This window comes from Dermochelys coriacea, chromosome 2 (assembly GCF_009764565.3).
Source record: "Dermochelys coriacea isolate rDerCor1 chromosome 2, rDerCor1.pri.v4, whole genome shotgun sequence".
Lineage (NCBI taxonomy): Eukaryota > Metazoa > Chordata > Testudines > Dermochelyidae > Dermochelys > Dermochelys coriacea.
Genome location: NC_050069.1, coordinates 4,606,188 through 4,631,352, shown reverse-complemented (window position 1 = coordinate 4,631,352; position 25,165 = coordinate 4,606,188). Strand labels below are relative to the sequence as shown.

Here is a 25,165-nt window from a genome sequence, read left to right as displayed (position 1 = left end):
GCCAGGCCGCCTACATCCCAGTCCATAACAAGTTGTATAGGAAGCTGAACTTTTAACCCAGGTGACTGTGATCTAATATAAAACCAATCTATCCATAATCAATATATTAATCCAGAAATTAATAGACTACAGTGGTCTTCTAAGGGGAAAAAGCCACCAGGGAATCTTTCTTTAAAGAGTATGTCTGCAAGTGGGAATGCTTATGGGAATGCCTCTCTTGCATCCGATGAAGTGAGCTGTAGCTCACGAAAGCTTATGCTCAAGAAATTTGTTAGTCTCTAAGGTGCCACAAGTACTCCTTTTCTTGTTTTATTCTTACTTTTTTTTTAATTAATTCTCACACAGTCTTTGAATCTTGAAGTTCCAGCCATCTCTTTCTTTTAAAGGGCTGTCCTCATACAGAGGTTTCTCTCTGTTCTGGCTGGTCACGCAGCAGAATAGCCTCCTCAGTGAGATCAGGACACTTGTCACAGCCAGATTCTCAGAGACTTGCTTCACTTGCTGGATAGAGACAGAGGCAACACTGCAGACTGAGGGCTCAGGATCAAGCAGCGAATCACTGAGAGCTGAAACAAGGAGCAGGTCAGGCACTGACCTGTGATCACCCATAGAGATATGCAAATACGCAATCAGAGACCATGAACTTAGATGCACAAATATGCTACCCATGTGATCAGAAACAGCTGTGCCTAGAGGAATACCTTAAATGTGCAAATTTGTTACCCAAAATCCAGAAACAGACAGGCACACACTCTGGTTAAACACACATCCTGAAACAGTCGTGCATAGACACATTACTGGTTAGATGTGCACACTCAGGTATATTAATTTGCTTGGTTCAAAGGCCAGGATCCTCACTTACCATTGAGCAGTGAAGACATATCTCCTCCATTCATGCAGCTGGCATCCATGTGATGAACAATGAACCCTAGAGAGATGGTTAAAAATTAGCCTCTCATTTCTCCTCACAACCTCCAGCAGGAGCTTCAACTGCTTAGGCCTATCCCCAAATTGAGGAGTTTTTACAACATTTATCAGGTCATTAGATGAGTTCACAAGCTCCTAGGAGGCCCAGATCTGGAGCATGCCTGAAGGGCTGATTTGCAAAGGCGGGGATATCTACTAGAAGTGGGCAAATGGGGTCAGCCTGGCAAATATTTGGTCAAATGCAAAAATGAATTTTCCTTCAGTTGCATTGGTGAATGTCAGAGGATCTCATTCTGTGATCACTCAAGCTTCGCTAGGGCAAATACTAGCAGAAAGCAAATTGTAGCTCAAATAATGGCCATAAACTATTTTCCAATTGTATGCTTGATTATAACTTCTTGAATTCTTCCATTGACCTAGCTACTGCCTCCCGGGCAGATGGGTTAACTATGCCAATGGGAAATCCCTCCCATCAGCACAGACAGTGTCTACACTGAAGCTCTACAGTGAGGTAGCTTCACTCCTGTAGCATTTTAAGTGGAGACAAGCCCAAAGTTACAGTTACATTAGTTTGGTGAGTTACAGCGTGAAGAGTATATATTCAATTGTTACACTTGCAGTTTGCACAATCAGCTGCCCAAGAATTAGTCGTTAAAGCTATTTGCAAATCCTTTTGAATCAAAAATACTCTGGAGAATTTCACAATGTGGTCAAAGATCAAAAAAGCAAAATGTGCCTAATAAATAATTAGCTGTGAATTATTAACTCAGCTCTAGTATTTGCATTGTTCTAAAGCAGTTATTCCAGGAATAGCATAGTGTGGGGTTTAGAGGAATTCTGATGAAAGCATGGGGCTTGAAAGGGCTGTAACTTACTTCCTATAGTTCTTTATAAACCCCAAGAAAGAGGAAAGGAAGCTCAGAAAAAGGCTTTGATAGAAGTTGCTTACAAAGGTCAAGTGTGTGGTTTGGTTTACCTGTGAACATACTGGCTGCCCTCCTCACCGGAGCCTGGCCATTCTTCAGATAGTGCTGGCTCTGGAACAGGAATTCATGGACTCTCCCTGAGTATCGCTGAACCTAGGGAGGAATGCGGAGACCTCTCTGAATATTAGAGAGAGCTTGGCTGGGGAGTAGAAGAAAGGGAAATACTGTATCTAGGTCAACAAGGTGAGGAGGGTAAAAGAGGAGACACAGACTGGATCCTAGTAGGCAAAGAGACTGATCCAACTTTGGTGCCAGCAGTTAATTCTTTCAAATCCAGAGCTTCCACCTTCTGGGTAAACTCCTCTCAGGCCTGGTCTGCACTAAAAAGTTAGGTCGACCCAGCCACGTCACTCAAGAATCTGAAAATTCAAACCCGTCAATGGCATAGGTAAACCAACCTAATCCCCAGTGTGGACAGTGCTAAGTTGATAGAAGAATTCTTCCCACCTAGCTACTGCCTCTCAGGGAGGTGGATTACTTACTCCAACAGGAGAACCCTTCCCGTTGGCATAGGTAGCATCTACATGGAAGTGCTCCAGCAGCATGGCTGTGCCACTGTAGTGTTTCAAGTGTAGACAAGCCCCTGGAATGTTTCTGGAGTCATCAGAGAACAGCATTGGGGGAGGGAAAAGAGGTCCTATGGGGCCTCAGTGAACATGGGAGCCAACTGGTTGTAGATGACTCTCCCAAAGGCAGCAGTGGAAGACCATTCACCTGAAATTTTTAAAACTAGACTGGATGGAGCACAGACATTCCTCCATTTTCAGGAGAAGGGTCTGGGTCACCTAGTACCTCCATTCAGTTTCTAATGTCTGTGATTCTGCTGCAGACAATTCCTGCCAGTGAGATTTTGAACAGGAAAAAGCATCATTACCATTTTCTGAGTGCTCCATGGCCTTGTCCCCAGCACCGATGGCACCTGCCTAGTCCCACTGCGTTGTCCCCAAGTGCCCTTCCCACTGCCTATGCCTATGGGCATTGCTGAAGGTATCACTTTTAGACAAACACCAACGATTTTCAAGCTTTCCAGTTCACCAACGTGAACTAAGACAGCAGGGTCTGGACGGGAGGGTCACTAAGACTGCAAAGCGAGATCTTGGGGGAGATGCAAATCATTTTAAATATGGTGCCATTTATTAGCTAACTCATGTGCCCCCACCACCAACTCATTCCATTCCAAATAAAAGCCCACTGTTCACTGACCAAGTGCTTGCAGACATTGCACAAGGCCTGCTGATTGTCATAATGGGCCATGGTGAATATCTCCTCCAGCAATTTCCATCCCATGAAGTCATTACATCGGGCTAAAGTCCACTCACAGCTCTGCATGGGAAAGGGGAGAGAGGGAGGTCAGAAGGACAGATGCTGTTGATCATGTCCAATAGCCACTGAAAGTCAACAAAGAAAACTTACCCTAAGTAGGAGAGGAAGGAAAGGGTTAATGGCCTCCTCCTTGACCCTTGTAGTCTCTCTGTTCCTATCCCACAAAAAGCCAGAGCCAGGGCCCTGGGATCCTACAGTCTCCTCCCACATTTTTGGTGGGCAGATGTTTGCAGATGCATTCATGCAAATGAGGTGCTTAGGCTGCAATTACCTGATTTATAGAGTTTTGCAATTGCAGACAGATGTGCGTGCAAGTTTGAGAGGTGCATTTGTAGATGCCACCCAGTAATGTGGCCTTAATGTCCCTGCCTTCCTGTTAATGGCATCTGGCATTGATTCTTTGCATGGGCTAAAATGGTACAGGAAGTGTCTGTGAGGAGCAATGTTTTTACATTTGGGTTCATGTGTACAGGAAACACATTAGAGTAAAAAGCAGAAAAGATTGTGCCGTGGGAAATGGCTCTAGAGAGGAAATCTGGCAAAAAGCCTGACAAATGTCATTCCTTAGGGTAAGTCTACCTCAACCACCTCCCAGTCCTGGTCATGCAAAAGGAGGAGCAACGGCACCAAGCTGCTGAGGACTTGCTCCTGCATGATGGATTTAGACTTTAGGTTCAAACCTCTTAATAGGGTCCCAAACAGGCCAATGGCAGAAGAACGCACCTTGTTTCTGGGCTGTGAGTAATACACAAAGAGGGAGCTCTCACTGAAAGCTGTTTCAGCACAGAGCAGTGTCTGTGTAATGGAAACTACAGACTGAGGCTTTATAACTGTGCATAGCCTGCCTATGGAGAAAGAATGGCTCTTTATACAATGTGGTGGATTGAGGAAATTCATTGGATTGAGAATTCAGGCAGTTCATTCCCAGTACAGTTTCATATGTAGGTGTTAGAGGTTCTCTGCTCTAAGGTTCAGGCATCTCTATAAAAGAGGTGCATACCCTGTGACAAGGTTCCTTCCCAATCTGAACTCTAGGGTACAGATGTAGGGACCCGCATGAAAGACCCCTAAGCTTATTCTTACCAGCTTAGGTTAAAAACTTCCCCAAGGTACGAACTTTGCCTTGTCCTTGAACAGTATGCTGCCACCACCAAGCATTTTAAACAAAGAACAGGGAAAGAGCCCACTTGGAGACTGCTTCCCCCAAAATATCCTCCCAAGCCCTACACACCCCCTTTCCTGGGAAGGCTTGAGAATAATTTCCTAACTAATTGGTTACAAAATCATCAAAGACCCAACCCCCTGGATCTTGGAACAATGGAAAAATCAGTCAAGTTCTTAAAAGAAGGATTTTATTAAAAAAAAGAAAGGTAAAAATCATCTCTGTAAAATCAGGATGGAAAATACTTTACAGGGTATTCAGATTCAAAACACAGAGGATCCCCCTCTGGGCAAAAATTACAGAAGTTACAGAAAACAGGAATAAACCTCCCTCTTAACATAGGGAAAATTCACATAAAACAAAAGATAAACTAATCTGCCTTGCCTGGTTTACCTATACTGGTTGCAATATTGGAGACTTGGATTAGGATGGGTTGGAGAAGATGCATTTATGTCTGGCCTCTCTCAGTCCGAAGAGAGAACAACTTGTAAACAAAGAGCACAAACAAAAGCCCCCCCCCCCAATTTGAAAGTATCTTGTCCCCTTATTGGTCCTTTGTGTCTGGTGCCAGCCAGGTTAGCTGAGCTTCTTAACCCTTCACAGGTAACAGGATATTGCCTCTGGCCAGGAGGGATTTTATAGCACTGTATACAGAAAGGTGGTTACCCTTCCCTTTATATTTATGACTCCCTGCTAACACCATGTCATTGTAACATAGTGGCAGAGTCTGTGCCATGTCCTTCTCTAGTGGTCTGGCCACTAGAAGATAAGAACCCACTACTGCTACCAGCTAGTTAAATTACTCCATTTGCTCAAGTGGTAGAGACTTGTGCTGTGGCACAGAAGGTCCTGGGCCCAAACTCAGTTGACAATTCATTGTGGGGAGAGGGGTGTTAAATCGGCAGCACATCCTGCTGCATAACACATAGAACATCATAATCCTGCATCTTCCAGTGGATTATATCTTCCATATTCTGCAGCATACTGCTTGAGTATCAGATAAAATTTGAACCTCCAGATAGCGTTGCCATAATATCTTTCTGGTCTCAGGGTCCTTCGTTCACCAAAGATTGCTGCGGGGAAATCAAGCTGTCCTTCTAGTTCAGAATCAATAGAGACACTCACTCTCAGTCACCCAATCAGCCATTGACAGAAATCCCCATTGTCATGGGAGACCCTGTATGGGGTGCCAAATGCCTGGTGGAAAATCCTGTCTATAGACTGGTTGAGGTTTAAATGTCTGGGCTCGCTGTAACCCTGAGCATTCATTTTCCTGTAATGAGGAAGGCCTGCTTTACTCTGAGGAAAAGATGAAATTGGAGACCAATATCAATTCTGTAGTATTGTGAGCTGCAGATCATGGCTATAGCAGAGAGTATACCTCTGACTAATAGAGGACATCAGAATCTGCCCTACTGATGACTTATTTACAGGCTTTTTTGTGGTGTTCGTCACTAATTTTTGAGCACCTCACAAGCAATATAGAATTTTTGAGCACCTCACAGTACCCTGGGAGGTCAGGAAATATCAGTAACCCCATTTTGCAGATGGATAACAGACTAGATATTGCCTTATTGAGCTTGACTGTGACAGGACATGAACTTTACCTCTGACAGAGCATTCCAAAGTGGACCCCAATAAGCATGGCTATAAGTGGATCTGTACTGCTGTTTAATAAAGGCCCAACAGGATCCACTGAACGAAAACTTAGCTCAGGATCAGGGAAAGCAGGAGGAACCAAGAATTGAAGGGATTAAAAAAGAAGGTTCTCCCCTCACAAAGGGTACTGCTTTTCCCTGGGAGCAGTAACCCGCTCCTCCTCCACACACATAGGAACCTTCCTCTTCCCGTTGCCTTACGTCATCCAGGAAGGGCCGAAGTGTCTTCGCAATCCGAACACAGATGGAGCTGATGTTCACCCTGTCCCTGTGGTGTCTGAGAATGCTTCCCAAAGCAGTGATGGCCTCCTCAACAAGCCTCTCGTGTGTCTCATTCAAACCCACCAGGATGGCAGGAAGGAGAGCCTGGAGCTGTTTTACCTGCAGAAAAGAAGCTCATCAGAAGAGATGGAATACTGACTCATACTCCTCAGTCACTTCAGAATGTAACCAGCAGACTGAAGATAGAGGATGCTCAGAGCATGGTCCCTCCCAGGATTTAGAGACTCGCTTTCTGTTAGCTGGATGCAGGTATTGACAGCTCTTTGTCACTTTCCTGGAATATTATTGACCCCTGGTGAAGCATTCCCAGATGTCACTCACTCAGCCCTGAACCATCCAGCAGTTCTGGTTCTACTTCTGCAGATCTAGGGTTTGCGTCAGTGCCATTAACACCAGCTACACGGTTCTGTTGTGTTCACTATAGGCTTGTTTTGGTATTACTGGAGTTGGTTTTATAACTGAAAATAATGACAATTCACCATTCAGTGACAGTTGTCACTTCTATACCTAAGGCAGCATGGTCTAGAAATGGGCCTGGAACAAGTCAGGACTCCTGGGTTCTAGTCCTAGCTGCACAACTGACTTGCCTGGGCAAGTCACTTACACACATGCTTTCAGAAGTAGCCTCTAATTTTGGAGGCCTAGCTGCAGACATGTAAGGCCTGGTATTCAGAGGAGCTGAATATCTGCAGCTCCCATGGAAGTCCCTCTTATTGCTATTACCTTCTGCTGGTGAAGTGCCATGTTTCCAAGCCCATGCAGACTTAGCCAACGGACAGTGGGTCTCGGATCTATCTGCCACTCTTCCAGCCTACCCAGAATAGTTCGTTTTGGCAATAGCTTGATCACAGATTTGCTACGGAGAAGCTAAAATCAAAACAATGAGTCCATTACAAGCGGAAAACAGAGATTTCTCTCTCCAGGTGTGTTCTTTGGATGGATATCAGAGGCAAAATTCCCTGCATTCTGCTATAAAATCTCCTAGAGTCATAGAGTTTTAGGCCATAAGGGACCACCAGATCATCTAATTTGACCTGTATATCACAAACCACCAGCACTCGCACACTAAAACATTAGACCAAAGTATTACAACTCACAGCCCACACCTGTGTGAATGCAGTTCTCACCCACATTTCATGAGGTGTGAATAGGCTTTTCTCACAGCCCCAGGCAAGGGACTCAGAAGTAGGATTGGTCTGTAAATTAAAAACAAAAATCCAGGAAAATGAGTATCTCTAGATCTCATGGCTTTAGGGGAAGGACCATTCTGTGCAGACAGTCCCAAAGAACTGGGAAAAGACAAGCCATCTAATTAGTGAGGAAACCTGGAGAGAAATATCCTTGGAGATCTCTCATTCTTTCCCTGTATTACCTAATGGTTTAGCCCATCCAAAACTAATGCTTCTGCAACTGAAGATAGGATCTCTCATCATGCTTCTCCCACCAGAATCAGTGACAAGGAACAGATAAGAGGATGGCCAAGTTGCTGATGAAAATTCCCCATTCAACACTGAGCTACTGAAGTCTGGAGCTAAACTGCTCCCTAGAAGCCTAGCCACGCATGTCAACTAACCCATCTTACCCCAGTGAAGAAAGCCATGGCTGTCAAAGTTTTCTCTTCATCCTCAGTGCGGAGATTTGGGAAGGTATTGGCAAGAAGCCCAGAGAGATGGTGGCTTGCATGTGTAACCATGGCTCTGTGATATAAATCAGACACTCATAATTATTGGAGGAATATAGTAACAAAGTTGCAACAGATGCAGCCTGAGCATGAGTCAGCCCAAGGTAGCCAGAGGAACTTGAAGCTTTCATTGCCTACCTAGCCAGCAGAAGGACCCCTTCCAGGTAACCCTCAGCAGTTGAGAGAAGGTCCCAGCCTCCCACTTTCTCCAACCATGGCAACACAATTTCTTTTCTATCTCGGATCAGCAGGACCTTCAGAGCTTCCACTGCGCAGCTACATTGAAAAAAAGACCAGGGTTATGGAATTAAAACAACCCCTCTCAGTTCATGTTTATAAGCACCAAGATACATAGGGTCAAATTCTATAGAGTTACACAAGAGATTATTTTGACCCATTCAACATACTGGGATATAACTGAGACCCCAATCCTACCTTCACCCCACTACACAGACACTCCCATCACCTCATAGGCAGTCTGACAAGCTAGATCTGAGACATCAACACCCTGCAGGTGTGGCATGTATAGCAAAGGAAGGGAGATCACAGAATAAGTTTGAAACAGATATCACAGGGGCAAACTGGAGAATGTGGGATTGCTACCTAGTTTGAGACATTTAAAATGAGCCTGCAGAACCAAATGCAGGAAATAATCCTGCACTGGCTCACAGTGGGTAGATTAGATGTGACACTGTCGCTCATCTCCATCTAATTTCTATTCACATAGGTGTGTGTATGGATGGAATGTATGGCTATTGAATGCCTCCTCTCTGTCTGAGTCCCCCCCTATAACCCCTGGGAACTTTCCATGGCATGTATTATCTTAATAATAGTCTCTGAGCTGGTTTCAGAGTAGCAGCCATGTTAGTCTGTATTCGCAAAAAGAAAAGGAGTACTTGTGGCACCTTAGAGACTAACAAATTTATTTGAGCATAAGCTTTCATGAGCTACAGCTCACTTCATCAGATGCACTCTGAGCTGGTTTCACTGGGCTTTCTGCTCCAGTACTTGGTTCTGATCTCCAGTGGAGCCTATCAAATATGGTGATGGGTTGGGAAATCAGAAGGTAGCTAATAACACAGCTGTTAACTGTCTGTAAAACAAGAGGGTGTCACCCATAAATAGTTAGGGAACTTACACTGGGAAGATCTCAGGAATTACCTGGAAGAAAGAAGGATGTTTCAGTGCTCAGGGACAAATACTATAGACAGAAAGGTGTTTGGCCCTGAATGGTGCACAGTGGTCTCTTTCCATCTAAGCTACAATGTGTAGATGTTTGAGTATTTAGGAGCTTTGGTAAAGTCAGGAAATGGTAAAGGAGCCCCACAGTGGATAGCTGATCTAAGTTATCAGCATTCCCTTTGCATGGCAGCTGGGTAACAGACTCATCCGGCTCTGCTAAGCCTTTATTGGGTGTGGTTTCCAAGAGTTCTGGGGGATTTAGGAACTTTTCAGTGACTTGGGCACCACACACTGGAAGGGGCCTTGGTAGGTCATCTAGTCTAGTCCCCGCACTGAGGCAAGACTAAGTGTTTGCTAGACCACCCGACAGGTGTTTGTCTAACCTGTTCTTAAAAACCTCCAATAATGGAGTTTCCTCAACCGCCCTAAGTAATTTGTTCTAGTGCTACACTACCCTTACAGTTAGGAAGCTTTTCTTAATGGCTAACCTAAATCTCCCTTGCTGAAATTTAAGACCATTATTCTTTTCCTGTCCTCTGTGGATAAGGAAAACAATTACTCTCTTCTTTATAACAACTTTATATCCTGAAGACTGTTCTTATATCCCCCCTCCATCTTTTCTTTTTCCAGACTAAACAAACTATGTTTTCAATCTTTCTGCATAGGTTATGTTTTCTAGACCTTTACTATTTTTGTTTGCTCGCTTCTGGACTTTCTCCAGTTTGTCCACATTTTTCCCAAAGTGTGGTGGCCAGAACGGACACACTATTCCAGTTGAGGCACTTATCAGGCTCAGTGACAAGAATTACTTCTCAGTTGCTTCCAACACTCCTGCTAAACATCCTGGAATAACGTTTGCTTTTTTGCAAGAGTATACATTATGAGTCATATCTGGTTGTGATCAACTATAACCTGCAGATCCTTTTCTGTAGTACTCCTTCCTAGGCAGTCATTCCCATTTTGTATTTGGCAATTGATATTTCTTCCTAAGTATAATACTTCACATGTGTCCTTATTGAATCATCCTATTTCTCCAGTTGTTCAAAATAATTTTGAATACGAGTCCTGTCTACAAAGTGCTTGCAACCCTCTCCCATCTGGTATCATGCACAAATTTAAAGTTTCAGAAGTAGCAGCCGTGTTAGTCTGTATTCGAAAAAGAAAAGAGTACTTGTGGCACATTAGAGACTAACAAATTTATTTGAGCATAAGCTTTCGTGAGCTACAGCTCACTTCATCGGATGCAGTGAGCTGTAGCTCACGAAAGCTATGCTCCAATAAATTTGTGAAACTTTAAAGTGTTACTCCTTGCCATTATCCAAATCATTATGACGATATTGAATAGAACTGAAACCAGGACCAATCCCAATCAATATACCCTTCCCGTTTGACAGTGAATCATTGATAACTACTCTGAGTATGTTTTTCCCACCATTTGGCACCCCACCTTATAGTAAGATCTGTCTAAACTGTATTTCCCTAATTTACGTATGAGACGGTCATGTGGTATCAAAACCTTATTAAAGTCGAGATACATCAGACTACTGCTTTCCCCTTATACACACGACTTGTTACTTGTCAAAGAATATTAGATCAGTTTGAATGATTTGTCCTGAGAAATCCATTTTGACTGTTACTTATCACCTATTATCTTCTAGGTGCTTACCAAATTGATGCTTTGATTATTTGCTCCATTATCTTTCTGGGTACTGAAGTTAAACTAATGGTCTATAATTCCCTGAGTGTCCTTATTCCCTTTTTCTATAGAGAAGTACTATATTTGCCCTTTTCCAGTCCCTCTGAGACCTTCCCATCCTCCACAGTTTCCCTCAACAAATAATCGCAAATGGCTCAGAGATCTCTTCAGCCAGTTCCTGAAGTAGGTCTAGGATGTATTTCATTAGGCCCTGCGACTTGAAGACATCTAACTATCTAAGTAATTCTTAACTTGTTCTTTCCCTATTTTAGCCTCAGATCATACCCATTACACTGATGTTCATTACGTTAGTACTTTGATCACTGCTAATCTTTTGGTGAAACTGAAGCAAAAAAGGCATTTAATATTCTGGTCATTACTTCATTTTCTGTGTTGCTTTCCTGGTCTTCCTCTTGCTTCTAACATATTGCAAAAAGTTTTCTTGTTGCCCTTTATCTCCTAGCTAGTTTAATCTCATTTTGTGCCTTGGCGTTTCTAATTTTATCCCTATATGCTTGTGTTGGTTTTTTTACATTTATCCTTTGTACATTGATCTTGTTTCCACTTTTTGTATGACTCTTTTTGAGTTTCAGGATACTGAAGATTCCTGGGTAAGCCAGCGTTGTCTCTTAAAATACTTACTATTTTTCCTGTGCATTGGGAAAGTTTTCTCTTGTACCCTTAATAATGTTTCTTTAAAAAACTGCCACTCTCCTGAACTCCTTTTTCCCCTTAGGGCTGGTATAACTATGGGGAGATCGGCGCTGCTGCAATCAATGCAGCAGGGATCAGTTTAGCAGGTCTAGTGAAGACAGCGGGGTAAGTCGATCTAAGCTGCATTGACTCCAGCTACGTTATTCACATAGCTGGGAGTAGTGTAACTTAGATTGACTTACCCCCGTAATGAAGACAAGCCCTTAGACATGCTTCCCACAGGATCTTACCTGCCAGTTTTCTGAGTTTGCTAAAATCTGCCTTCTTGAAGTCCACTGTCTTTATTTCTACTGTTTTCCTCCTACCATTCCTTAGAATCATGAACTCTATCATGTTCACTTTCACCAAGCTGCCTTCCACCTTCAGATTTTCAACCAGTTCCTCTCTATTTGTCCAATCAATCTAGAACAGCCTCTCCCCAGTAGTTTTATCACCTTCTGTACAAACAAGTTATCTCCAATGCTTTCCAAGAATTTATTGGATAATCTGTGCCTGCTGTGTTATTTCTCAATAGATGTCTGGGTTGTTGAAGTCCTGGCTTTGGATGATTTTGTTAGTGTTTTAAAAAAAGCCTCACTCTCTCTCTTCTTCCTGGTGATGTGGTCCACTAGTAGACCCTACCATGACATTACCTTTGTTTTTACCCCTTTTATCCTTACTCAGAGATTTTGACAGGTCTGCCTCCACTTCTATCTCATCCTCAGTACAAGAGTATACAAGGGTATACATCTTTGATATACAAGACAACACTGCCTCCTTATTTTCCTATAGTGTTGTCTGTGCGTTGTTATGAGGTTAGAAACACACCCACTCCTTCGTAACTGGGCCCTGCTGGTGGTGGAGAGGAACAGTGTACAGCGATATAACGCCTATAGGGTGTCAGAACTGAGACCTGGATGGTCAGACCTAGTGGTTGGAGTAGTAGCAGTTGGGTCTAGTGGTCAGTGTGGTGGCAGTTGGGCCAGGAGCTGGAGCCAGAGCTGAAATCAGGAGTCAAGAGCGCAGTCAGCACAAGGCAAGCGTAGGCTGGGAGCTAGGCCAGAGCAAGGGCAGGGCTGGAGCAGAATGGTAACAAGCCTGGAGTTGGCGCAAGGCTGGAGCAAGCTAAGGCCTGAGTGTCTGTCACAACTAGCAGGGCTGGTGGAGAGTTCCAAGCCATGAAGTGATGTTGAGCAGACTGAGCTGCCGTGTCTCCTGTGAGGCTTATATACCTGCCCTGAGAGTCACCAGCATGGGAATGACTCATCACCGCATGTGGCTTAATCGGGCTCTGTTCAGGGATTGACTCAACCTCACATCAGGCTTACAGTTGTATTGGTGCCACCCTGAAGGGGATCCAAAAGCCCGTCATAGCCATCCAGTGGTGTCTATCAGATGAGGCCCTGCTGAGCCAGTGAGTGACATGGTGTTTGAGGGATTAGTCCCAGCCAGGGTTCAGAGGCAGCTCAGGGAGGCCCAACAAGCTGGAGCCATTCAGATGCAGCTGAGGCTGTTAGGCTCATCACCTTTAAAAAAGGTTTTGTTATTGGTCAGAAAGCCAGAAAGAAAGCTTGGAGGAAGCATAGGAGCTACCCTGCATGGTTTGTTGAATTCTGGAGTTTACTGCTTGTAAGGCCACATGGAAGCAGGGCTGGATCTAGGTTTTTTGCCTCCCCAAGCGAAAATTTTGCCGCCCACAGCAACTGCCCAAGCAAAAAAAAAAGAAAGAAAAAGGATGGCCGGAATGCCTCCCTGGAATTGTGCCACCCCAAGCACGTGATTGTTTTTGCTGGTGCTAGAGCTGGTCCTGCATGGAAGGGGAGCAACTAGAGACTTTTACTCGGATTGTGTCCATCTGAGTTAAGCCAGAGCCCCTTCAACATGACCCCTCCTTGAGAGGGTGATTTGTGTTCACATCCGAAGCCCTCAGTAGGTTCTGCCGAAGCCCTGCCACAAGGAACCACCCATGTGGTTATTGCCTCCTAAACATCTGCTTTTTTCCATAATTACCTCACATGCTGGCGTCGTGAGCCTGTTCTGCTGGCCGCACTCCCTTCTGGTGACCTCAGTGTAGCCTGGCAGGCTCACCAGGTAGTGAACTTGAGTCAGCAGAGCTAGGAATAGCTGGGGGTAGAAACCCCGCATTGCCCCAATGCACACATAGATAGTAAGCATCTCACACAGGGCTCTGGTTGCCTGAGGAAGTAAGAGAGAAAAATCTAACTCTAAAATCCTCTGTCTCCCTACATCGAATCATAGAAATTTTGGTCTGGAAGGCAGCTGGAGAGGCCATCAAGTCCAGTCCCCCTTGCTGAGATAGGACCAGTAAACCTAGCTCAACTCTGACAGGTGCTTGTCCAACCTGTTCTTAAAAACCTCCAATGATGGGGATTCCACAGCCTCCCTGGGAACCCTATTCCAGAGCTTAGAGTTAGAAAGCTAATAGCTCACCTTGCTGCAGTTTAAGCCCATTACTTCTTGACCTACCTTCCTTGGACATGGAGAACAGTTCATTCCCATGTGACATGTTCTTCCATATTCTTTATGAAAATATACTTATGATATGAGTATGACAAACAGATATACTTTATGCAAGATTGCTTATGTGAGATATCATTGGAAAGGTTATGATTTACTGGATGCAATTATCCAATTTGTATGCCTGTGTCATTTCTGTATCTGAAGTTAGGAATATTGACTATGTATCTGTATTTCAACTGTGGTACTCTCGGGTGATGCCCATTGCTAACGCTCAGGTACAACAATGGAAAAGCCAAAACAGGGCGGATGGCCATCAGCAAGGACAATGGACTGTGAAAGGCTAGGACTGCCTGGGACTCTCCATACTGCCACTGACTCGGGGCCCGCTGTGATCCTTACAGAGGTCAGGTGGTCCTGTCACCTGATACTAAAACATTACATGGGACTTCTTGTAACTTTCCACTGTAAGGGAAAGGGAGTCAAGTTTGGGAAACAAAGGATTCCTGCCATATGTAAATCCTATTTAAGGGTGGAGAGGAAAGAAAGCAGGACTCCTCCTCTCCATGTCCTGTCTGCCCAAGAAGAAAAACTGCAAAAGGGAAGGCAAGAACCGTGTGCTCTGCAATGCCAGCCCACTCCTGAACAGTCCAGACATGAAAGGTTAGTTTGTTCTTCTAAAGACACAAAGCATGTCACAGCTTATTAACTTACAGAGGAAAATACATCCTTCCCTGTAAAACACAGCACTGAGTTGTTTTATGGTTAAAAAATAAACAAATTTATTAACAAGAAGATAGAGATTAAGTGATGCCAGGTAAAAGGAATAAACTTAGAAAGGGTTACAAGCAAATCCAAGTGAAAACATATATCTAAAAGTCTAAAACTTAATCTAGCAAGGTGCAGGCTTTGTTCAAGATGGTTTCTCACTTTTATTCAGTTTTCAGAGATTTCAACCACCTCTGGACTGACAGACCCATCCTTCTCACTTGCAAGAGCTCTGTTCCCTTGTGGTCTGTTCAGCGATGGATGCCAAAGATGGCTTCTGTCTTTGCTCATATCTTCCAAAGTTCAATGACTTTGTTTGCAGAGGCAGGATGCCCTCATGGTTTTTCCCTTCCTGAGGCTTCCTATCCCTCTGGATGTAAATGGGCTTCCATTATTTTGATCCCACCATGCTTAATTTATATAGATAGCTACCTTCTCTCCTTTCTGGTACGGAACTTGTTTCTCCTTGTTTGGCCACAGACTTTAAAGCATAATATCATTGAGTAGCCATATTTCTTCATACAGTGTAATACAGACCATTTCAGAGTGATATTAATCACCCATCTGCCGTTAACTTTCAGAAAATACCTCACCTCTATATTATATACAGTAATATTGTAGAACATCAGTTGATTCAATTACTTTATCATTTTGATTCCAGCCCAGTCTTCCATAGATCAATAACCTTAGGCAATGTATTATTGAAAAGTAAAACCCAAACCAAGTTTCTCTCTCTGGCTGAGTGTAGATGCCATGCTGTCTCCTCCCCCTCTTCTTTGCTTGATAGTTTTGTTTACCTGGTTATGTAAAAATGGACCTTCATTGTCTCAGTCAGATGACAGGGCTGGTCAGAGAAGCAAATACATATTCCTTTGTCTAAGGCAGACCTGTTTACCTACTGCCCCCTGACATGCCTGATTTAAACACACATTAGTAATAATTCCAGCATACTTCCATAATTTTAATACACCCCATGTGCATACATCACACAAGAATATTAATGATCAATGACTTATGAGTTTTCAAATGATACCTCACAAGACATATTTTGTACAAAGATTATTACCATAGTGTGTACGGTGTGAATAGAGGGGTGCTTAGGGTCACAACACCGCAGAATGATATTAGCCTTTTTCCCAGCTGCATCACACTGTTGACTCATGTACAATTTGTGATCCACTATAACCCCCAGATCCTTTTCAGCAGTATTACCACCTAAACAATTGTTTCCCATTTTGTAGTTTTGCATTGATTTTCCTAGTACTTTGCTTTTGTCTTTATTAAATTTCATCTTGTTGATTTCAGATCAATTCTCCAATTTGTCAAGATCATTTTGAATTCTAATCCTGTCCTCCAAGTGCTTGCAATCCCTCCCACCTTGGTGTTATCTGCAAATTTTATAAGCATCCTCTTCAGTCCATTATCTAAGTCATTAATAAAAACATTGACTAGTACTGGACCTAGGGACTGACCCCGGTGACCCCACTAGATACATCCTCCTCACTTGGTAACTACTTTGTGGATACAGTATTTTCAACAGTTGTGCATCCACCTTATACTAGTTTAATTTAGACCACGTTTCCCAAGTTACTACATGTTACTTCATAATCGTGGCAAGAAAAAGCTTGTTACCTGACTTACAGTTACAATAAACAAGCTAGTTAAACTGTGTCTCCCAATTGCAGAGGCAAAATGGAATCATTGCAGCAGGGCCCTGCCAGTCAGAAGGATTATCATTAAGCCCACCTAGACATGTGTTCAACCGGGAAATTTAGCCTTCCATAGAAGGGCCTGAGGAGGCAGTTTTGCCCTGGGAAACAGATGGTGCTGCATGTTGCTCTGTCATTGTCCCCTCTGATGGGTTAAGAGCTTGCTTTTCCTCCAAATGAGTCTCATCCAGTCTTCTGTCAGAAGGGTGTGGTCATGGTAAAAGTCTTGGTGGAAGGTAAAGTGCAAAAGACAGGGAGACTTTCAGAGTGTCATCAGGCAGATGACATCACCCATCACACTATTCCCCCCAGATGTGTCATCAACATCATCCCTCAGTACTCTGACATGCTGCTGCTCAATATGGAAGATACAGAGCTGCTCCCTTTCTCTGGAATGGGAAGTCCTGTTGGTTTGATTACTCACAGCCAGTGGAGTGAGGGAGGCTCCATCACCAGAGCTGCTGCTGTTCCCTGGAGTCGGGGTCTCTGTTTCAGCTCTCTGAGCAGCTGCCACATAACTTTAGCATTGATTTCTAGGTTTCTGCACAGGCCCTTCCACATCTCAGCAGCATTGCTGAAATTCAGAAATGTAGGCACATGATCAGACCTTCAGCACTCTCCTCTGTTTAGATAGTATATAGCCCCCATCACCACGGTATATGTACTCCACTGTGTTCATCAATCACCCTCCTCCGCATGGAGAAGTTTCTCCTGAACTCCCTTTCCAGGCACTTGTGAAGCCTAACATGGAGCCAGGATCCTAAACACGTCCCAGGGGAGGCCCACAGGACAGAGGAATCTACTCAGAATGTATCCCATGAGGAAACAGGAAGAAATGCAGGGATGATCGACCTGGATCTGAACCAGACTGGGTTTGGTTCTGTAAAATCAAAACCCAATGGAGGTGTTCACCATCAAACTGAGACACAGCTCTATCAGACCTACCAAGTCATGGGAGCCATGTGTTGAGCCCCAAAGACCCACATGTGCTCCTAGAGCACAGTTTATGTCTTGTTGACCCAGGGTTTAACTATGAAAAGAAAGGAGCTTCCTTCCTCCTTCTTCTCTGGCACTAGCACAAAACAAGCACCCATCACCCATGCATCCTGAGAGTGAGAGTCAGGATTCCTAGGGTCCTATTCCCAGTGGCTGAACTTAGGCAAGTCACTTCACCTCTCTTCAATTTCCAGTCTGTAAAATGGGGACAGTACTGACCTACTTCACAGAGGCTTTGTGAGGCTCAAGTCATTACAATTTGTAATGCATCTGTCTACATGCATCCAACAAAGTGGGTATTCACCCACAAAAGTTTATGCTCCAATACATCTGTTAGTCTATAAGGTGCCACAGAACTCTTTGCAGCTTTTACAATTTTTAGAGTGCTTTGAGATCCTCATGTGAAAGGCACTAGAAAGGGGCTATGCATTAATGCAATTACCTGTCACATGGGAGCGAGTGTCTCAGAAGGCTTGAGACCACTTCCTCTGAGTACTCCTCAGCCAATGAACACACCACCCTGAGAGCTGCCCGCCTGGCACTGCCTCTGGGACGTTGTTTATCTGGAGATAGATGCCATCCACAATGTCTGACACCTGGAGCAAGAAAAGGCACTCAAGATTCACTTCTTCTTGGTGGTGGAAACTGAATTTTCATTAATCATATCTATAATTATTTATAGGGCATGTGTACTTGGGACTTTATGAAATACATAGAGAGACATGGTCCCTGCTCTGTGGAGCTTATACTGTAATTCAGACAGATGTGATACACAGGGCAAAAGGTACAGAGACCATAATAACAAATTTGACAGAATTAGAACCCAAGGAGTGAGCATGAAGTCCTGGAGAAGAGTAAGAAGGACAAGACAGGTATGAAGGAGCCCTGGACTGGGAGGAACTGTGACAGAGATCATAGTAGCAGCCGTGTTAGTCTGTATTCGCAAAAAGAAAAGGAGTACTTGTGGCACCTTAGAGACTAACAAATTTATTAGAGCATGAAGTGAGCTACAGCTCACTTCATCGGATGCATTCATCGGAAGTGAGCTGTAGCTCACGAAAGCTTATGCTCTAATAAATTTGTAGTCTCTAAGGTGCCACAAGTACTCCTTTTCTTTTTGTGACAGAGAGCATCTTTCCTGAAGAAGACTTGATTCACAAGTTCATACTGGCAGCTCATTAATACAGCACCACAGCCCACTATTGCAATGAGGACACAGAAGATTAGTTTAATGCCTAGTAGAGGGATACTGCAATAATACAGACGCAGATACAATTAAGAACATGAGCAGTTTTGGTACACCTGTTACATATGGCAAAGTCATTATACAGACCCACAAAGAAAGTCCATTCACTACCCCCAGCATAGAGAACTCCAATTTCCACCGCTCACAGCTCCTGCCCTCTTACCTTCTCCTTCATCTCAGCCCCGTGGTCCTCCAGAATTGCAGCCAGTGTTGTCGTGGCTGCTTCATTGGCGTGGTCAGAGTCCTTCAGACTGGCTACAGTTGTCAGCACCAGGTCAGTAAGTGAGACCAAACTAGTATGCTCTTTGCCGCTCTGAAATAAACAGGACAAAGTCTTTCGTTGATGGTACAGTTCTAGATGCCACCCGCACTGGGGAGACTAAAAGCAAGAGGAATCTGGCCACAGCCTAGTCCCTCACTAGGGCTCCTTAGAGGTTAAATCACTTGAATCTCCCAGCAGATTGCAAGGTTTCTCAGGACAAAATTTTCAAACGTAGATTCCTTAGATGGTAGGAGCTCTTTGATGGCCAAGACTGTCTTTATTTTCTGTTTATACTGTGCCTAGCACAGTGGGTCCATGACTAGGGCTTGTAAGTGCTACAGTAATACATACATTACATACTAGTAATAATAAAGTTAGGAACTTCAGATCATATTTAAACACCTAATTGGTTTGGTTTCAGAGATGCACAGAACCCAGCCTCTGTGAGTTCAGTGAGGACTGTTGGGTTTTCAGCATGTCTGAGATTATGGCCTTTTAAGTAGGTGTCTACATATGGATTTATAGGCCTACCGTTAGGCACCAACATTGAAAGCGTTGGCCTAAGCCTTTGCTCACTTGTTTCATACAATAGCATTGGGCAAGTGGGCTAAGTCTGCCCAGAGGCCCAGTCTGGGTGGGGTGATGGCTCAGAGAAGCCCAGATCAGGTAGAAAAATATGTGGAGAGAGCCAGATTGTTTAGGATAAGTGTACAAAAAAGCCCAGATTCGGTAGGTTAAATATGAAGAGATCTGGATTGGATGGCATAAATAGGCAGAGAGGCCTGGGTTGCTTGGGATTAGTTTGTGGAGTGGCCAGGATGTAAGTGGGAAGGAAGCTGTAATAAATGGTGAACATTCATACATGACCATTGCCTTCCTCCTGCGGTAGTGGGGAGGAGTCCTGTTGAGTTTGAGAGCTTGTCCAGTCTCCTGTTATCAGGGGCCCTGCTGTTTCAGGTTTCCTCTTCCCTTGCCAAAGAATGAGGTCCCATTGCTTCTGGACAATGTGTTGCTCCACCACTTCTCCTGAAGCAGCACCAGGCTCCTGCGTTACAGACCTCTGCTGCTCCTGCTGTAGGGTGAGATCCTGTTTGTCTGCAATACAGAGCTGTGTTTTCATATCTGGCGAGCTGGCCTCCCATTTATTGACTTGCATCTTTACTTGGTCTCCAATTTGGCTGATTCCTGATTCATTTTTCTCCATCAGTGTGTTGATCTGTGAGATTTCACTGTGTACCTTGGAGAGCTTGGCTTTAATTTCCATTGATGAATCTGAAAGTACCTGCAACGTCCCCTTGATAACCTGGATTTCTTCAAGCACAGCTGAGAGATCTCTCACTGAGGGAGAGGCAGTGGCTATTTCAGGAGAAGAGGGAGAGGATTTTAGCCTTTTTACAGCCTGAAACTTCTCCTGAACCACAAAGAGCTTAGTTCTCTCTTCAGACTAGGCTGTGTCCCTTCCTGGCAGCAACCAGCTGGACTGTTTGAGATTTCTCCTGTTGCAAGGTGAGGTCCTTCTCAACCTTTGGAGAGGAGCTTATGCCCTCACCAGCAATAATTATCTCAGAGACACTACCAGACTTCTGTTTGCTCTTCTTTTGAGGGTCTTGCCGTGCAACTGAAGTCATACTGTAATTAAATCAGGAAGAGCCATTAATTATTTTCCATTTGTCCTTAGGAATTGCAGAACAAATGGCAGAGACCCATACATCTCAACTTGCCACGGCTGAATTGTGAGACACAATGTATGACCAAGATCCAGAATGAAGGACATTAAAAAAGGTTCATGCAGGAAATTGAAAATGCTGGTCGATCCCTTCCTTTAGTTTAAAGAACTGACTGTAAACTGCATCTTAATGGTTCTTTGTTTCTTAGGTAAATAATTTTCAACAGTATAAGGGAGGGGGGTGACAAACTTGCAGAGAAAGTGGGTAGCTTTGGGACTAAAAAGAGTAATGCGTCTCCTATGAGGGAAATTTGAGAAGTGTGATGAGACATTCTCCTCTTCTCAAGATGTGACAGTTGGGCACCGTGGAGAGGAAAGAGTTAAAGGCAGGAACCAGATTAAACTCTCAGTTTTTACAGTCACTTTTCAGAGTAAAACCACACACTAAATAAAAAAAAAAACAGGGCAGGATCCTATCATTTCCAGGTGTGCAAGTACCACTTTCACTTTGGGTTTCGTAACAAAATCCCTATGAACTATCACAATTTCTATCTCTGAACCATCCAAAATAAATAAATATTGTTATTGTTTGTATTGCCGGAGCATCTTGAGGGCCCAGACAAGATCAGATCTCCTGAGTGCCAGTCCAGTGCCTGATCAATCGGGCCACTGTGCCTCTAAAATAAATAGAAAGTTCCCCACCAAATAAATGATCCCCTGGAGGAGAGAGTGGCAGAGTTTGTGTTTTTTCTGCCTGTTGCCCCTACATGGGCTCTTAAGCTCTCTGTTTAAATTTGTAGCAAGGACCCTCTCTTATTTTGTGTTTCTCCAGAACTTGATAAAATGGGCCCCTGATCCTGACTTAAGCCTATAAACACTACTACAATACAGACAATAAATAATTACAGTGCTCTTTGGTACTGCAGCTCCCCATCTGTCTATCTAAACTTTTTTTGATGAGTTTCTTTGGGGCAGGAACTGTCTTTCTAGATCCTTGGAAAGAACCCAGTACATGTAAATATAATAATATAATTAATTAATAAATTTCCTTTTCTATCTAGAGCACCTAAGAAGTAGTCCCGTTGCCCATCAAAATGACCTGACAGCCACTCACAGCACCCAGACCAACACACATCCTTACTGTGTGGGGATGGCTGGCTGCTGCTAGCCAATGCCTCCATTGGACAGAATATCCTATAACGACCTGGCAACCTAGGACATCCTGGCTGTCACTCTGTTGCGTCCTGTAGCCATTCACAGATTCACTGCAACAGCAGTGCTACTGTTCAGACCCTCCTGCTGCAAGGGCAAAGCGCCTCCCCACTGGAGCTAAAGGAGAACCCCCATTAGCTGTTAGCAGAATAAGGCTTATGACACATATTTGAGTAGTGTGGTTCCATACAGTTGACAGCAGGGGTCTCTCTCTCTCTCAGTGTACCTCCCACTTTCCCACTAGGCCAACTAATATCTCAATTCTAATATCTTATTTCCCTATTTTCCACTGTCCACACACCCAAACAGTTGCTTAGATGGCTATAAGCCATTGGGTCCAATAACAAGAGTTCACTGTGAGTTTTATTCACCAGGCTTTTTCCTCAGGTGTGAAGGCTCCCAGGTTAAAACCAAACCAACCATTGGAAAGGACACAGGCTAAGCTGAGGAAACAGCCCAGCCTTTCAGCTACTGGTTGGAGAATTCAGTCTCTCTTTCTCTCTCCCCTGAATAATAGGGAACTGTCCTTGTCATGTTCCCTGACTTTCCTGAGTCCCTGATTGCACCTCCAGCCCTTGTTATCCCACTACTTACACCTCTGAGAAAGCTGAGCAAGGAGATGAACTCATATAAGATCTCTGCTCCCTGAACCAATAATGTCTAAATCAGAGATGGAAAATACGTACCGGATTCCACTGAATCCTTCCCACCCTCAAGGGGCCAGACCGCTCCTATCCTAGACATTCTAGTGCATATTGTCCTGTCTAACGTTAACTGGCCCGAGATGGAGGGAGGGGGCTGAGATGTACTTTATTATCTGGATTTCTGCCCTTTTTTTTCTGTGCCAGCCTTTAGGAGTTTTTAAAATATAAGTATTTCCATCAATTCTTCATAAAGTCAATAGGGACAACTTCTAGGCCATGTTCCCAAAGTTAACCCCTCATGGGCCAGGACTCAATGCTCTTACCCAAAGTTACTCATGATAATATTCTTCCCTAGCCCGTTCAGTACATTCTCCGGAGTGGAGGTCTCATCCATAAGACCATCAATGGCTACTTTGGGGAACCCCGTGGCTTGGAAGAGACTCATTGCCATTAAAATTAAATGACGAACCTTGTCTAGCTGTGAATAGGAGCGTCCAACGCTGAACGTGTGCTGGATCGCCCCTCTGAAACATGAATCCCACCGGGGGAAGCCCCAGCCGGCTCATTGGCCCCTTACAGTAAAGCAGCTGCAGGAAGGAGGTGGGATGGGATGGAGCCATGCGAGAGTTCTAGAGCCAGGAGCAAGTCACAGTGAATGGGGTTACCGTCACAATGTCCAGTGTGATAAAGTTCCTCCTCTACCTTGGTGGGTTTTGCGCGTATTGGCAGATTTGCTCGCCTGGGAGCTTCACGGCAGCCCTCAGCTTGGCCATTTTTCTGAACCCACAGTCCAATTGGTGATAGGCTTTGGTGGTCCGACCTGGTTTGGTTGAAAACACGTCCTGGTATCGGTTGATCATCTCAGTTACCTCCTTCTTCTGGTTTAGTGTCAAATCAGTGGATATCCTGATCTGCTCCTGCATGTTATTTCCCTGGATCAGGGTCTCTTGGGCCATGTCAAGGTTCCTTCCCCACTCTGAACTCTAGGGTACAGATGTGGGGACCTGCATGAAAGACCCCCTAAGCTTTTTCTTACCAGCTTAGGTTTTAAAACTTCCTCAAGGTACAAACTTTCCTTGTCCTTGAACCCTATGCTGCCACCACCAAGCATGTTAAACAAAGAACAGGGAAAGAGCCCACTTGGAGATGTCTTCCCCCCAAAATATCCCCCCAAGCCCTACACTCCCTTTCCTGGGAAAAGCTTGATAAAAATCCTCACCAATTTGCATAGGTGAACACAGACCCAAACCCTTGGATCTTAAGAACAATGAAAAAGCAATCAGGTTCTTAAAAGAAGAATTTTAATTGAAGAAAAGTAAAAGAATCACCTCTGTAAAATCAGGATGGTAAATACCTTACAGGGTAATCAGATTCAAAACATAAAGAATCCCTCTAGGCAAAAGCTTAAGTTACATAAAAGACACAAAAATAGGAATATACATTCCATTCAGCACAACCTATTTTACCAGCCATTCAACAAAAGGAAATCTAACGCATTTCTAGCTAGATTACTTACTAACTTAACAGAAGTTCTGAGGAGTTATGAAGAGCATTCCTGATCTGTTCCTGACAAAAGCATCACACAGACAGACAGACCCTTTGTTTCACCCCCTCCAGGTTTGAAAGTAACTTGTCTGCTCATTGGTCATTGTGGTCAGGTGCCAGCGAGGTTATCCTAGCTTCTTAACCCTTTACAGGTGAAAGGGTTTTACCTCTGGCCAGGAGGGATTTTATAGTTCTGTATACAGAAAGGTGGTTACCCTTCCCTTTATATTTATGACAGGCCACTACACACGCCTCTCGTTGGTGCCAAGGCTTTAAGAGGTTAATGTGATAAATTTGTTCTTGTTTCTGGTGTCCTGGCTGCTGCACCTTGTAGGTTACTTCCCCCATGGGTTCAACCACCTCATAGGGCCCCTGCCTTTGGGCCAAAAGCTTGCTTTCTGCCCGCGGGTACCAACACCATCACCCGATCCCCTGGCTGGGACTGTCGGACTTTTGCCTGGCAATTGTAATGGGTTCGCTGGGCTTCCTGCACCTTTTCCAAATGTTCCCGACCAGTAGGGGTGGCCCGGGCTCTCTGTTCTCGCATCTGCAACACGTGGTCAGTTATATTTCTCCCCTCATTGGGTTCCTCTTCCCAGATTTCTTTTGCGATATCTAGTATGCCACGGGGGTGGCGGCCGTATAATAATTCAAAGGGGGAAACCCGGTTGAGGCCTGAGGTACCTCCCGGGTTGCAAACATAAGGTAGGGTAGTAGAGTGTCCTAATCCTTCCCGTCCCGACTTACCACTTTCCTTATCATCGCCTTGAGGGTTCGGTTAAACCTTTCTAGCAGCCCAGCGGTCTGCGGATGATAGACTGAAGTTCTCAGGGTATGTATATGGAGCAGTGTACAGAGGTCCTTCATTAGCTTCGACATAAGTGGGGTACCTTGGTCTGTTAATATCTCCTTTGGTAGCCCCACTCGGGCAAAGATCCCCACCAACTCTTTAGCTATCATTTTAGAGGCCGTGTTCCGCAGGGGGACAGCTTCTGGGTAGCGTGTAGCATAATCCAGAACGACAAGTATATATTGGTGGCCCCAGGCTG

At 44.3% G+C, this 25,165-nt stretch overlaps 1 protein-coding gene across 1 annotated transcript; it reads right to left on the bottom strand.

Moving 5' to 3' along the window:
* Positions 1-337: 337 nt before the first annotated feature.
* On the bottom strand, positions 338-20,677 carry MROH6 (maestro heat like repeat family member 6). The gene is given in 19 exon segments (XM_043509853.1): positions 338-390; positions 393-566; positions 863-928; positions 1,904-2,006; positions 3,117-3,236; positions 3,816-3,971; positions 6,258-6,437; positions 7,062-7,205; positions 7,921-8,035; positions 8,158-8,295; positions 13,542-13,786; positions 16,970-17,016; positions 17,019-17,119; positions 17,984-18,089; positions 18,092-18,137; positions 18,951-19,100; positions 19,912-20,465; positions 20,468-20,509; positions 20,512-20,677. Coding segments are annotated over 19 exon segments (2,706 nt in total).
* Between the last annotated feature and the right edge of the window lie 4,488 nt (positions 20,678-25,165).